Source organism: Rhinoderma darwinii, chromosome 4, assembly GCF_050947455.1.
Source record: "Rhinoderma darwinii isolate aRhiDar2 chromosome 4, aRhiDar2.hap1, whole genome shotgun sequence".
Classification (NCBI taxonomy): Eukaryota; Metazoa; Chordata; class Amphibia; order Anura; family Rhinodermatidae; genus Rhinoderma; species Rhinoderma darwinii.
This window is the reverse complement of record NC_134690.1, coordinates 14,907,383-14,921,356: the sequence shown is the minus strand read 5'-3', so window position 1 is coordinate 14,921,356 and position 13,974 is coordinate 14,907,383. Positions and strand designations below refer to the sequence as shown.

The 13,974-nt window shown below is 41.4% G+C and overlaps 1 protein-coding gene across 1 annotated transcript in view; it reads right to left on the bottom strand.

Annotated features, from left to right (window-relative positions):
• Nucleotides 1–9,594: 9,594 nt before the first annotated feature.
• Nucleotides 9,595–13,974, bottom strand: part of ELP3 (elongator acetyltransferase complex subunit 3) — an 81,090-nt gene continuing 76,710 nt past the window's right edge. The window contains exon 9 of the mRNA XM_075863802.1: nt 9,595–10,025. Coding sequence (XP_075719917.1) covers nt 9,937–10,025 — 89 coding nt within the window. The 3' untranslated portion in view covers nt 9,595–9,936. The remainder of the gene's footprint in view (nt 10,026–13,974) is intronic.

Genomic DNA, 13,974 nt, shown 5'->3' with positions numbered 1-13,974 from the left:
TTATAAATTAGAATCTAATTTATAATATTTCCTGACTCGTGAAAAAAATAAAAAAAATTTGAACAATGTTTAATCACCTACACACTAAATGTTTAATTTAAAAAAAAAACATGTTTTTCTGGCAACACATTCCCTTTAATCTATCTATACGAACATAAGTATTGGGACAACTCCAGATTCCACCTACAGGAGGTTTTATGACGTCCCATTCTAAATCCATAGCCATTAATATGGAGTTGGTTCCCCCTTTGCAGTAAAACATCTCCCACTCTTCTGGGGGTTTCTACAAGACTTTGGGGTGTCAGTGGGAATTTTTGCCCATTCATCCAGAAGAACTTTTGTGAGGTCAGACAGTGATGTTGGAGGAGGGGGCCTGGTTCATCATCTCCGTTCTAGTTTATACCAAAGGTGTTGGATGGGGTTGAGGTCAGGACTCTGTGCGGCCGGTCAAGTTCTTCTACACCAAACTCCCCCAACCAACCAGCCAACTGTGTCTTTATGGCCCTTGTGCACTGGGGCGAAGTCACGAAGAACAGAAAAGGGCCGAACCCCAAACTGTTCCCACAAAGTTGGAAGGTGCAATTGTGTAAGTATCTTGTTATGCTGAAGAATTAGGATTTCCCTTTGCCGGAAATAAGGGGCCTATCATCTCCTGTCACTAAAGACCAAGATTTTAGCATTGAGACCCTTAATGTGGTAAGTCTGTTTCTATTCGGTATTGTATCTGCATTTGTAACCATTTACTGTTACGAGTGTCAAAACTATGCACATCTCCATTATCTTCTGTAAGAATGCAAGAGACCAGTTTTTAATGTAGAATGAGCTTTTAAGAGCAAGCTATGAGCTTTCATACATACATATTTATTTTTTACCATCCATTCACACCCTAGCACTACACTGACACTCATTTATCGCACACCTTTGAGCACTTAGTCCGCCACTCCCCTCAAGACTAGTGGGAGGGGCTATCACTACTTAATGCACACTCCTTCTGCAGCATTCTTTGACCCGTCTGCGTCCTGATGGGAACGGGTTTTCACCCACCCACCTACCTAGTGAGTATGGCCTTTTTTGTGGTTTTGATGATCTTTATGTCCCATTTTTTCTGTTCAAGCTATGAGCAGACACTGAATAAGCAGGGAATGTTGGGAGACTTCAGCCATAAAGACTGTAAAAATGTGAGCGCAGCTCTGGAGCAAAATACAGGACGTAACTCAGGATCAGTACAGGATAAGTAATGTAATGTATGTACACAGTGATTGCACCAGCAGAATAGTGACTGCAGCTCTGGAGTATAATACAGGATGTAACTCCGGATCAGTACAGGATTAGTAATGTAATGTATGTACACAGTGACACCACCAGCAGAATAGTGAGTGCAGCTCTGGAGTATAATACAGGATGTAACTCAGGATCAGTACAGGATAAGTAATGTAATATATGTACACAGTGACTCCACCAGCAGAATAGTGACTGCAGCTCTGGAGTATAATACAGGATATAACTCAGGATCAGTACAGGATAAGTAATGTAATGTATGTACACAGTGACTCCACCAGCAGAATAGTGAGTGCAGCTCTGGAGTATAATACAGGATGTAACTCAGGATCAGTACAGGATAAGGGTATGTTCACACGTAGTCAACAAAAACGTCTGAAAATCCAGAGCTGTTTTCAAGGGAAAACAGACCCTGCTTTTCAGACGTTTTTTTACCAACTCGCATTTTTCGCGGCGTTTTCACACCGTTTGAGGCGTTTTTTACGTCCGTTTTTGGAGCTGTTTTCATTGGAGTCTATGAGAAAACAGCTCCAAAAACGTCCAAAGAAGTGTCCTGCACTTCTTTTTACGAGGCGTAATTTTACGCGTCATAATTGCCGTACGACGCGTAAAATTACGCGTCGTGCGGACAATACAGCGTTATACCCATAGAAAGTAATGGGCAGATGTTTGACGACGTATTTCCAGACGTAAAACGAGGCAAAATATGCCTCGTATACGTCTGAAATTTGGCCGTGTGAACATACCCTAAGTAATGTAATGTATGTACACAGTGACTCCACCAGCAGAATAGTGAGTTCAGCTCTGGAGTATAATACAGGATGTACCTCAGGATCAGTACAGGATAAGTAATGTAACGTATGTACACAGTGACTCCACCAGCAGAATAGTGAGTGCAGCTCTGGAGTATAATACAGGCTGTAATTCAGGATCAGTAGAGGATAAGTAATGTAATGTATGTACACAGTGACTCCACCAGAAGAATAGTGAGTGCAGCTCTGGAATGTAATACAGGATGTAACTCAGGATCAGTACAGGATAAGTAATGTAATGTATGTACACAGTGACTCCACCAGCAGAATAGTGAGTTCAGCTCTGGAGTATAATACAGGATGTACCTCAGGATCAGTTCAGGATAAGTAATATAATGTATGTAAACAGTGACTCCACCGGCAGAATAGTGAGTTCAGCTCTGGAGTGTAATACAGGATGTAACTCAGGATTAGTGCAGGATAAGTAATGTAATGTATGTACACAGTGACTCCACCAGCAGAATAGTGAGTGCAGCTCTGGAGTATAATACAGGATGTAACTCAGGATCAGTACAGGATAAGTAATGTAAGGTACACAGTGACTCCACCAGCAGAATAGTGAATGCAGCTCTGGAGTATACGACAGGATGTAACTCAGGATAAGTACAGGATAAGTCTCACTGCCAACCTAACCTTTACTGATGAGGAGCTATTACTCCGAAACAGTGCTGTCTCGTTTGGTGGATAGTCTTGTTTTAAGGCTCTATAAAGGGTTGAACATTAACTTCCGGGGTAGCTGCCTATAGGGAGCACTAGAGAGGCAGTTTTCTTTCTTCTGGAGGAGCTACTTTGCATGCTTATGGTCTACGCTACAAAACAAGAGCTGGATTATCAGAATTTCAGGTTTATCAAATTTGATTAAAATCGGATTACAGCAATTTCACTGTGAGTCCCTCTATGTCTTTGCTTTTCTGTGTGTCCAGGCAATGCGGTGGGTAACCTGCAGGTCTCTGTCAGGAGGATGTGCGCAGGCAGATAAGCGCCGTGACCATGCCGTCGTGCTGGGATTTTCTACCATATTTCATTTTCCTATCAATTTCTTTTCCTGTGCAGTCCTTGGCTGCTTTAATCTCCCACTTTAAGTTCATCACTGTAAATAGGGCACTGGAGTATTCTGGTAATTAAGGTAATTCCCTCCTCTTGCTGGGTTTGAGTAAGAGCCGCATCTCTGCAGTCTGTGCATTGGTCTAATGTATGCTCCAAGCGTAATCCATCATTAAGCCAATAGGAGGGTCTGAACACTCTGCTGCCTTCTCCGCTCCGCTAATATGTCTCATAAACAGTTCAATGTTCCTGAACGGGTGATTGAGAAATGTACAATCATTCAAGGAAAATTAGATTTTTGATTTTTTTTTTATTCCATTTTCCAAGAATAAGAGAACTTGATGAAAAACAAGAAAAAAAAAATTATATATTTTTTTCTTCTTCATTCGAAAGCACATTTACCGACAAGAAAATAGAAAGAATACTAGTTATTGGAGGGACCTGATCATCAGAGGCTTTGATAAAGATAGACTAGAAAATGAACCACATTTCTTTCAGAATTCAGAAAGGAAAAAATATTCAAAAACATTCAGCTGAAACTTTCTTTTTTAAAAGATAAAAGTGGGTGGATAGGGGTATTTCCGTCCTGTGTATGTATATGACCAGGGTGGACTTCGGGCTTCTCATGAGGTTCCTCACACCAACCCGAAATCTAAACAATGCATTGAGACGGTCCTGAACTATTGCCACACATCTATGATCCTTTCTGCCAGAGCGGTCACCAGTGCGGATCTCTACCTGCAGAGCCCGGCACAGGACGATAGAGCAACATATAATAGGGATTGTTCCACGACAACCCTCTATTTACTATAAATACTAAATAAAGAGAAAAAACACACGGCGCCACATAGTGCAATTATCCAATGGTCATGGGAAACAACAAAGGTAAGGCGATGTGCACTCACCTGGACGAGTTATGCTGACCAGGCACAACGCTGTTGAACAGTATAGAGAGATCTCCAGCAACCACGATACTGAGAGGATCCGTGAGTAGAAGACACACCCAGGGTGTGTACAGCCAGGTGCGAGGTGTAGCTGCTGCCAAGGTCCAAAACCGGTGAACGTGAATTCACCGTTGGTGATAAGATAGGAGATAGGAAAAAAAGGACCAATAAAGGCGCTGCTAAACCAATGTAGGTATTTATTGAAATGTAGATGATAGGCTACGCGTTTCGACGCAGAAATTGCGTCTTCATCAGGCCATGGTTGATATTTTATTACCTACTTATATATATATATATATATATATATATATATATATGATGTTTCTTTTATGTGTTCATGGCCTGATGAAGACGCAATTTCTGCGTCGAAACGCGTAGCCTATCATCTACATTTCAATAAATACCTACATTGGTTTAGCAGCGCCTTTATTGGTCCTTTTTTTCCTATCTCCTATCTTATTTACTATAAAGAAGTTGTCCAGCTTAGAAATCCCATTTCCATTTAGTGAATTTTGGGGTAATAGAGGGGGCAGGGTTCCTCTATCAGGATCCTCATCTCTTGGTCAGAGTGGAGAGCGGTTACATAGAACGTCTCTCTCTTTGGAGGACCTGTCCTGTATTACACAGACATCACATTGATATGAATGGACACTGTGTAATGCTTCATTTCACCTGTGGTGGCGCTGCAGGGAAACTGAACACTTACTGAAAGATTTCCCCACAGATTACAGCTGATCGCTGGGGGTCCCATGAGGAGGACACTTTGTGATCTGTTTATTGCCAGGGGACCCTTCTAACAAGTAGGGATTGTCCAAAGCGGAAAACGTCTTTAATGACCTACCAATTAGACAGGTCTTAGAAGTATGAAAAGTGGGGGTCTAGACTATGGAACTCCCATTGTTACCGAAATGAGTGGGACTGTTGGAAACAGCAGAGCACTAACATACATCGTCAACTTTCTGACCGGGGACTCTCGTTATCGGTAAGGGTGGGGGTCACAGAGGTCTGACTGGTCATAAAGTGTGTCAATGTCTGTAGGCATGTAACTTCCTCCTAGCGGAGAACTTGGAGGAGAAAAGTTATGCCAAATTTGCCATTACAGGCCAAAATAACCATGGTGGTGGTGGTGTGGTCACAGGTGAAGTTTGGGAGAGGAAAAAAAATCCTTTTGACTATTCCAGTTCAGTGTGTGACCGGTCTAGCCAGATAGATACTCTACCAAGTACTCATGATCCACAAAAAGTCCCCAAAAAATCCCTATGTGTATCATACAAGTGACAAATAAAACATCATACAAGTGACCAAATCAGCGTCATACACTTCTCTCCATTCATTTACACAACACATAGTAATCTTACTAGATCACTATGTGCAGCCAGATACACACACACTAACGTTACTCAAGTGTCCTGACAGTGAATATACATTACCTCTTTCCAGGACGTGATGTCTATTCAGAATCCTGACATTTCGGTAACGTTTGTGTGAGATTTACAGCAAGGCAAGCGTAATCTCGTTTTAAATGGCCGTCTACAGCGTAATCTCGCGAGATTACGCTTGCCTTGCTGTAAATCTCACACAAACGTTACCGAAGTGTCAGAATTCTGAATAGACATCGCGTCCTGGCTGGTAGTGATGTCTATTCACTGTCAGGACACTTGAGTAACGTTAGTGTGTGTGTATGTGGCTGCACATAGTGATCTAGTAAGATTACTATGTGCTGTGTAAATGAATGTGGAGAAGTGTATGACGCCGATTGGTCACTGATTGGTCAGCGTCATACACTCCTCTGTACAACGCCCACTTGGTCAAAAAGACCAGTTGTCCATTAAGAAACTCATTAGCATAAAGCTAAAATAGGTCATAACTCCGTCAAAAATGATTGTTTTTCAAAAAAACAAAAAACACTGCTGTGATCTACATTACGGCGCCGATCACATTATGTAGAAGATAGGCCACTTATAATCTGGTGACAATTCTTCTTTAAATGCTCTTCCTGCGAAATGATCCACCAGAAATTTCACAGGGAACGGTATTTGTTCCAATTATACCCTCGGATCCTTCATACACCATTCATATATTTTCCCCAAGCACAATGTAACATAAACTGGTATCAACGCGTCCATAAGAGTCCAAACTAATACAATATAACATTATTTAACCCACATGGTGAACGGCGTAAAATATTAAAACCGCCAGAAACGCTGTTTTTTTGGTCACTTCATCTCCCACAAAAAATGGAAAAGTGATCAAAAGGTCTCATGTACCCCAAAATGGTACTAATAGAAACTACAGCTCGCCCCGCAAAAAATAAACCCTGACACCGCTCAATCGATAGAAAAAATAACCAAAACGTTATGGCGCCCAGAACGTGGTGTCCAAACACAAATTTCATTTTTAACCATCAGTTTTTTCCTTGTAAAAGTAGCAAAACACAAAAAAATTCAGTATCGCTGTAATCGTAGACCCACAGAATAAAGTTAACCTGACGTTTTTACTGCACGGTGAACACCGTAAAAACGAAACCCCCCAAAAGATTGAGGAATCGCTGTGTTTTTCCTATTTCACCCCACAAAGAATTTTTTTTTTCAGTTTCCCACTACATTATATAATACAATAAATGGTGCCACGAAAATCTACAATTCATCCCCGAAAAAAACAAGCCCTTTTATGGCAATATCAAACGGAAAAATAAAATAAATAATTATGGCTTTCGGAAGTTGGGAAGGAAAAAACCCGGTCACGGTCTTCATGCTTTTATGGCAAAAAAAAAGTGATTTGGAATCACCTCCGAGAGCATTGTACGCAGGCGGAAGCCGCTCACGTCAATAACACAGAACGGTATCTATACACGGAGCCCCCGGGAGGTCACACGATAAGGGACAAGGAGCGGAATACGGAGGTTAACGTGACAAAGACTTTATGGAAATTTACGGTCACGGTCTCAGACTCTCTCTCTCCGCTGACCCCTTCCATGGATCTCTTCTGTGTAGACAACTTTGTTTTTTTTGCATGCTTAATTCTCGTCTGATTTTTGGAAAATTTTTGATTTACTTCGAAAGGAAACCACATCATGAAAATCATAATTTCTACATTATTTGTATATTATAGGTATATTTACAGAGAGAGATTGTAAAATCAATCAAATAATTATTTCAGTATTGGATATAGTTCTAGAAATCTTATTCGCCCAAAAAATATTTGAGGATCACATAGGGCACATTTTGATGCATTTTTTTAAAAAATCTTTTTGAATCCTGAAGTGACAAAAATTTGCTTTTAAACTAAACACAGGAATACAAAAGAGAATATATACACTATATGGCCAAAAGTATGTGGACACCCCTCTGAATTATTGAGTTGTGTCAGACGGCGTAGAACAAAGCACTGGACTCTGCAGCAGCGTATTCTCTGGAGTGATGAATCGCGACTCACTATCTGGTAGTCTGATGGAGGAATCTGGCTTTGGCTGATGCCAAAGGAACGCTACCTACTGGTGAAATGCATAGTAACATTTGGTGGAGGAGGGGTAATGGTCTGAGGCTGTTTTTCAGGGTTTGGACCCCTTTATTTCAAGTGAAAACTAATGTTAACACTGCAGTATACAAAAACATTTTACACAATGGTAGCTACCTACTTTGTGATAATAGTTTGGGGTCGGTCCTTTCCTTTTCTAATATGACTGTGCCCCTGCGCACACAGAGAGTTTCATAAAGACATGGGGTGAGACGTTTGGTGTGGAGGAACCCGACTGGCTGGAAAGAGCCCCGACGCCAAACCTCATACAAAATGATTGGTATGAATTGGAACGGAGATTGCGAGCCAGACCTTCTCCCCAACATTAACGCTTGACCTCACAAATTTTAACAAAACAACGACGATCGCCAACTTACTGTTTCCGGGACAGTCTTGCTTTTATTTTCGGAGCCGGAGTTCCCTCCAGTGATCAGCGTGCGATACAACATGCTGGAGATCTCTAGTGATCTGCTTGAAGACCCGTCTGATGTCACATAATCCAATTGGACCTCCTTCATAAGCCTCTTTTAGAGCATCAACAGCAGCCATGGTATTCGGTCTCACACTGACTCCAGCACGCTTGTTCCAGTACATGTGATTGACTATTGGCTTGCCTGACCTTAGCTAGTGACTCCGTTTCTGAACCATTGCTTGTGACCCTGACCTTGGCTTCGTATCACTATTCGCTTCGGATCTCGATTTGACAGCACATCCTCTTACAATCTTCTGCCTGTCTCCAATTAGTCACATTAAGTGGAGTTGCACACGACCGAGTTAGGGCCGTGAAAACCGGTCCGAGCGTCGGCCGCATTTCCCGGCCCAACCGCGGTACAGGTGAACGGGACTCCTGGCATTATAGACATTTTATGATGCTAGGAGTCTCTGCCTCCCCATGGAACTGCTGTCCTGTACTGTATAATTTTGTTCAGTACAAAACAACAGTTCCGTCGGGAGGCAGAGACTTCTAGCATCATAAAATGTCTACGATGCCCGGAGTCCTGTTCACCTGTGCTGCGATCGGGCCGGGAAATGCGGCCGACACTCAGACCGTTTTTCACGGCTCAAACTCTGTCGTGTGCAAGAGGAGTAAAGTGACAGTTAGATGGTCACAACCCATGGCAGCGAAGTCCACGCCACCTTGCAGTGGTCCATGGTGAAAACCGGAAGGCCTGTCGACTGCGCCTCCATTGTTAGAGCAGGCCTGCGGCTGTATATTAGAGCCGTTGCCCGCTCCTGATCGCACGTGAATGCTCATACTGATGTGGCAACAGCCTGCTGAGGATAAGATTTCTCGTCCCGCTTCGTCAAGTAGTTGAAGGAAAGAGTTCTCGTTTTTGCTATAAAAACTTCACCGTTTGAATCTGCCCAAAGAACATTCTGCACACAAAAAATTGCAGGTTTATATAAGCTTAAGTAAAAACACGTATTGAGCGGTCTGCTCAAAGATTCCCAAAATGATTTGTCTCGGTGCATTGTTAAAACACTATATTTTTATTTTACCTTTATAAATATTTTATAGCTGTTTTTAGAGAAGGAATTTGCCTCATTAGCATTCAGGCTGCGTATTCCTACCTTAGTGTACGAGTGTCTTCCCCTTGTGGACTGATCTGAGCAAAAATGGGTGCGAATATGGGACTGAAAGACATGGCGACAGGAGAGGGCAGGACCAATTTGTATGTACCTGTATCCATGTTCAGTGACCAGGTGACCACATAAAATAGCCCATGGATAACTATTGTTGCAGCTTCCTGTCCCCAATTAGAGTAGAAAGAGCAGCTCTGGAGTACAAAATGCATATATATTATTTATCTGGCGAAATTTTTTTTGTTTTGTGGGACATATACGGATTTTGTATTTTTGAGTCCCTGGAACCCATCAGAAGGCAGCTCAATGAAACCACACAAGCTTGGGAAGCCATGTAGTGAGGACTGGGTTTAATCTTGAAGAACCTGGGAATTTTTATTTACTTCTTAGAGAAAAAAAAATGAAGGCCATCGGTCTATCACGAACAGTGTTGTGCGTTTATTTGCATATAAATAAGATATTTGACAGGGATCTCTAAAAAAATGAAACCGCTCCTGATGCAAGAGGACGTCCAGGACTAAAGGGTCCTTATAGAATGGAGCAGCTCCAGCTTCAGGTTTCTGTAGTCGAGAATAGTAACAAAATAAAAATCTTTTTGGAGAAGCTACTGCTGTTCCGCCACGCTGAAACCTAACATTTTGGTTGGTGATGACAAACTCCTGTTATACTCGGCTCACTGGCAGAGTTCCTTGGCTCTGACTTGTTTGAGTGATTTCATAAAGGTGTCAGGGAGGTCGGTTCTTTGTTCCCAAGGAACCTCATACCAAGTTTGAGTCAAGTTTCTTCACCATGTAGGGCCCCTCTAGTTCATATCCAATTTTTCTGTAGTAGTTTCTTGTGCCGACACCTAGAGGAGAACAAACCACATATTAGCAACTCCATAAGTTCCTAATTATTATGTCTAGAACCAGTGATAAATAAGAATGAAATATCCAGTGTAAAATAAATCCTGTTTTGTTGCATTACAACCTGAAATTAAAATGGATTTTATATTTGATTTTATGCAGTGGACTCAGGGTTGAGTTAAAATTTTTTTCCAAACTTTGAACATCCAACGGAGCACCATTAAATCCATTATAACAAAAAAATGGAAACAATATACCGAATCTACCAAACTTGGATTGTTTCCTGACCACGTCTTTGCTTCACGCTATAAACTGCTGCTGCTTATCGGTGTACCAAACCTGGACTGTTACTTGATTATTCTTGCTATTATCAACCTCCTGCCATATTGTTTCAGCCATTGGACTCCGAGTCTGATACCGAACTTGAAATTTAACTAAGCTGAATGCAGCTTTGAACATAAATGAAGAATGAAAAGTACAATGTAACTTAAGATCAGTATGTCAAAGGGGTAAGAAAAATGTCAACTTTTTTACAAAAACAGCAACGTTCTAGTCCATGTGACTGGTATTGTGGAATTTAGAGCAGATCGGTCATCTGAATATACTGCCCTATGCACTCCCACCATAATTGTTGTGCTGTTTCGACTAAAAGCACAGCGGACCTGTCCCCATAATATACGGTCCTTACATAGGGTAGCATATTCAGGTGACAGATCTGCTCAGCTGCAATACCATACACAACCTAGACTGGCACCACTTTAAAGGGGTATTCCCATCTTAAACATTTATTTATATTCTAGGATATCTACAATATGGCAAATCATTCATTTAGGAATACAACAGAACTATTTACTACAGTGCAGAGCGTAGAATAGGCGTAAGTTATAACCTCCCGGTATCTGGTTCATGTTCCCTAATATTCAAAACTACATACAAAGAATCAACGTTTTCTATGAATCCTACAAATTACAACCTTGGACCTTCACTAGATGAGAATAAGACACTGAATATACAGAAACAGATATAATGTAGGCAGTTCCCACAAATCTCATGTATAATACAGCCCGTTTTTCATGCTACCACTTTGTGCCCATCCAAGGGTAATATAATGGCAGCAACAGATTTAAAGTCACCTTGAATTTCCATTACATCTTGAATTACGTACCTGAAACAAATGAATACTTTACAGAAAATTATGATGTGCAACTTGTATTTCACTTCTTTGCATCGGGAGCTCATACCCTGGACAAGATGATTTTCGAAACTCAAAGTGTTACGGACGGAAATTAAGTGGGGACACGGAGGATAATAGAGTTCCAGGAAAAAAAAAGCTCCTTTTTATTTGGAAGATCATCGCTATCTAAAGATGTGGCAGGGGCTTTGTACCTAATGCCGATTCTTTACGAATTCTGATTAACATAGTCTTCGTTGCTCAGTATGGTCAGCCAGGCGTGTCATCAGCAATAATATATAAATTGCTGAAATTATTAACTTTTTCAGCACTTTTGTGTTTTTCCTTTTTTATAGTTTAGTCATGCTAGAAGCTGCAGCTACTTTTCTCTGCATTTGGGAGGGTCAGCTTGCTTGTCTGCCGGTGTCTAACCCTGAACAAGCTGTACTGTAACATGTACAGGACCTCTTCAATGCACAGACTGTCACGGGCATCCTCTTTGATAAAAGGCATGAGAAGAAACAAGATTTATTACCTATCTTAAGAAGCACTGCTTGAGGAAAGCAGGATATAGCACCTGCAGGGCCAGTACCAGGCACTTTACTCATACGACATAAGTGAAATGGGAGCAGGAATTAGTCAGTACACGGAGGAGGAGTAATGAATTTTGTAACGTTCTTGGAAATTAACGGGGTATACACAACTATTACAAGCAGGCCTACAAAAGAAAATGGTGCAACTGGCAGACAAAAGAAGAGGGTGTTAGGTAGGTCTTGTGGGCACGGTTTAAATCTTTTCTTTTCTTGGAATATGCCTTTAATTGTATCCTGTTATTTTTGTAATGTTGTCCAACTGCTGATAACCTTATGAATGACGCTTCTCCCGTCCCCTCTTTAGTTTGGGTCTTCAGGTTTCTTGAGGGTGTGTCCATGATTGAATTCTCCTTTTTGATGGTCATCCTCTTCTTCTGTTCTTTACCTTCTTCCAAGGAGCTGGGTCTTCCCAGAATACTTGTCATAATCATAAGAATATATTTTTGTACGTAACCTTCACATTACCGGGACTTTATCCTAAGCACAACTGTCTCTAAACTACGAAAAAACTAAAAGCATCGGCCAAGTCAAACACTCAGATTCTACTTCAGATTTGGATTTTACTCCCTGCAATAAATTGTAAGAGGTCCATACGTAACTGGGTCATACGATGGTGATGATTTCGGTAGATAATGTCAGGGACATTGCTGTGTATATAGCCGGAGGCGCACTGTGCTCAGCCTGCGAAAATGGGAATGTGTGTCACACCTGCTGGGAAAGCCTCACGACACTAATGAGACCCGAAGTAAACATGTTTCATCCCTCATGCCGCAGCGACTGACGTGGAGTCCTCAATTTCTCCATTTATGGCTTCATCCTTCTCCGCGTCCTCTGGATTTGGAGTCTACAATTGGCTCTTTAAATCACTAAGTGTGAAATGACTTATTAAGATGTAATCAGCACAGGAACCTCTCAGCTTACATCCTGCTGTTGTGTACATACAGATATTGCTGGTTCACAGATGTACAAAAAGTTTCCGAACTGTGGTTAAGCAAACCGCTTTGTAGATTGTTTCAAACCCTGCCTATACCTGTGCCCAGGCTCTGGTCATGCTCGCCCTAGTATATGGCAGTAGCGGCTCATGTGACCTGACCAACAAAGCTGATCGGGTCTTTGTATAGGATGAGTTATATGGACCAATATATTTGAAAAAGACGAATATAGTAAAATGCGTCTACTGTAGGTTACGGGACACGAAAATTTGTCAAGACTCCCAGGAGAAGACCTCACATCGCCGAATTTACAGTTTTGATGGAACAATCCTTTGACAGGCAATTTAGAACATTTCAATATAAATATATAATTGGAAGAATAAATCATTTTTTTTTCCAGTTTGTCTAGTGGTCTAAGAGTTACAGACCCTTAAATTGAATTCATATTTTCGTTGAGACATGCCAGTCAGTAGAAAATAAAAATCCTTCAAAATATCTTGAGATGAAATCAAGACGATCAATGATGCGGGGAACTGAGGCTTTGTCTAGACACCGTTGACAATCATACGGCATACATTAAAGATAGATGAATGCTAGCCAAAGGGACCTTCAGGTCAACGAAACGTGAGTTTTATTTTTAAATTGAAGTTGGGACTATTGATGAAAAAATTAGGTAGATGAAGACCGTCAAGACGTAGTTGGTTTTTAGCAGTCTGGGCAGGTGGCATTTAAATCGGATCAGTAAACAGGCAGAGATCAAGAAAAAGAGGTAGTTAGATACAGAAATAACGCTTGTGGTGTCGAGAATCCAAAATGACTTTATTGCTCATAAACTGTAGTATTTTCCGGAGATAAAATATAGACAGGGAGACAACAATGATGCCTCATGACCATTCAAATGCATGGGCAATGTCTAGTGGAAGTGAGGTGATCAGTGTTGGACTTGATTCCACCAGAGGAAATGATTCTGAGGGCCACCCTCCATCTTTGGAGAACATGTAGATACATAGGGGACATATCACCAAGTTCTAATATGTTATTTGTGAAGCAACCCATACGAAATAGAACCTAGAGGAAAGTGATGGTCTCCAAAGTCAGCTCCAAATGAGGTTGTCTTCTGTTGGACCTTTTGTTGCCCATTATTGAGTCAGAGCCAGAGAACACGAGAGGCCATTCCAGTACTTTGTCTGGTCAGTCAAGAGATGAGACTAATAGAAGGAGCCCTGACATGGCCGGAGTCTCTAGCAGCCAAGGT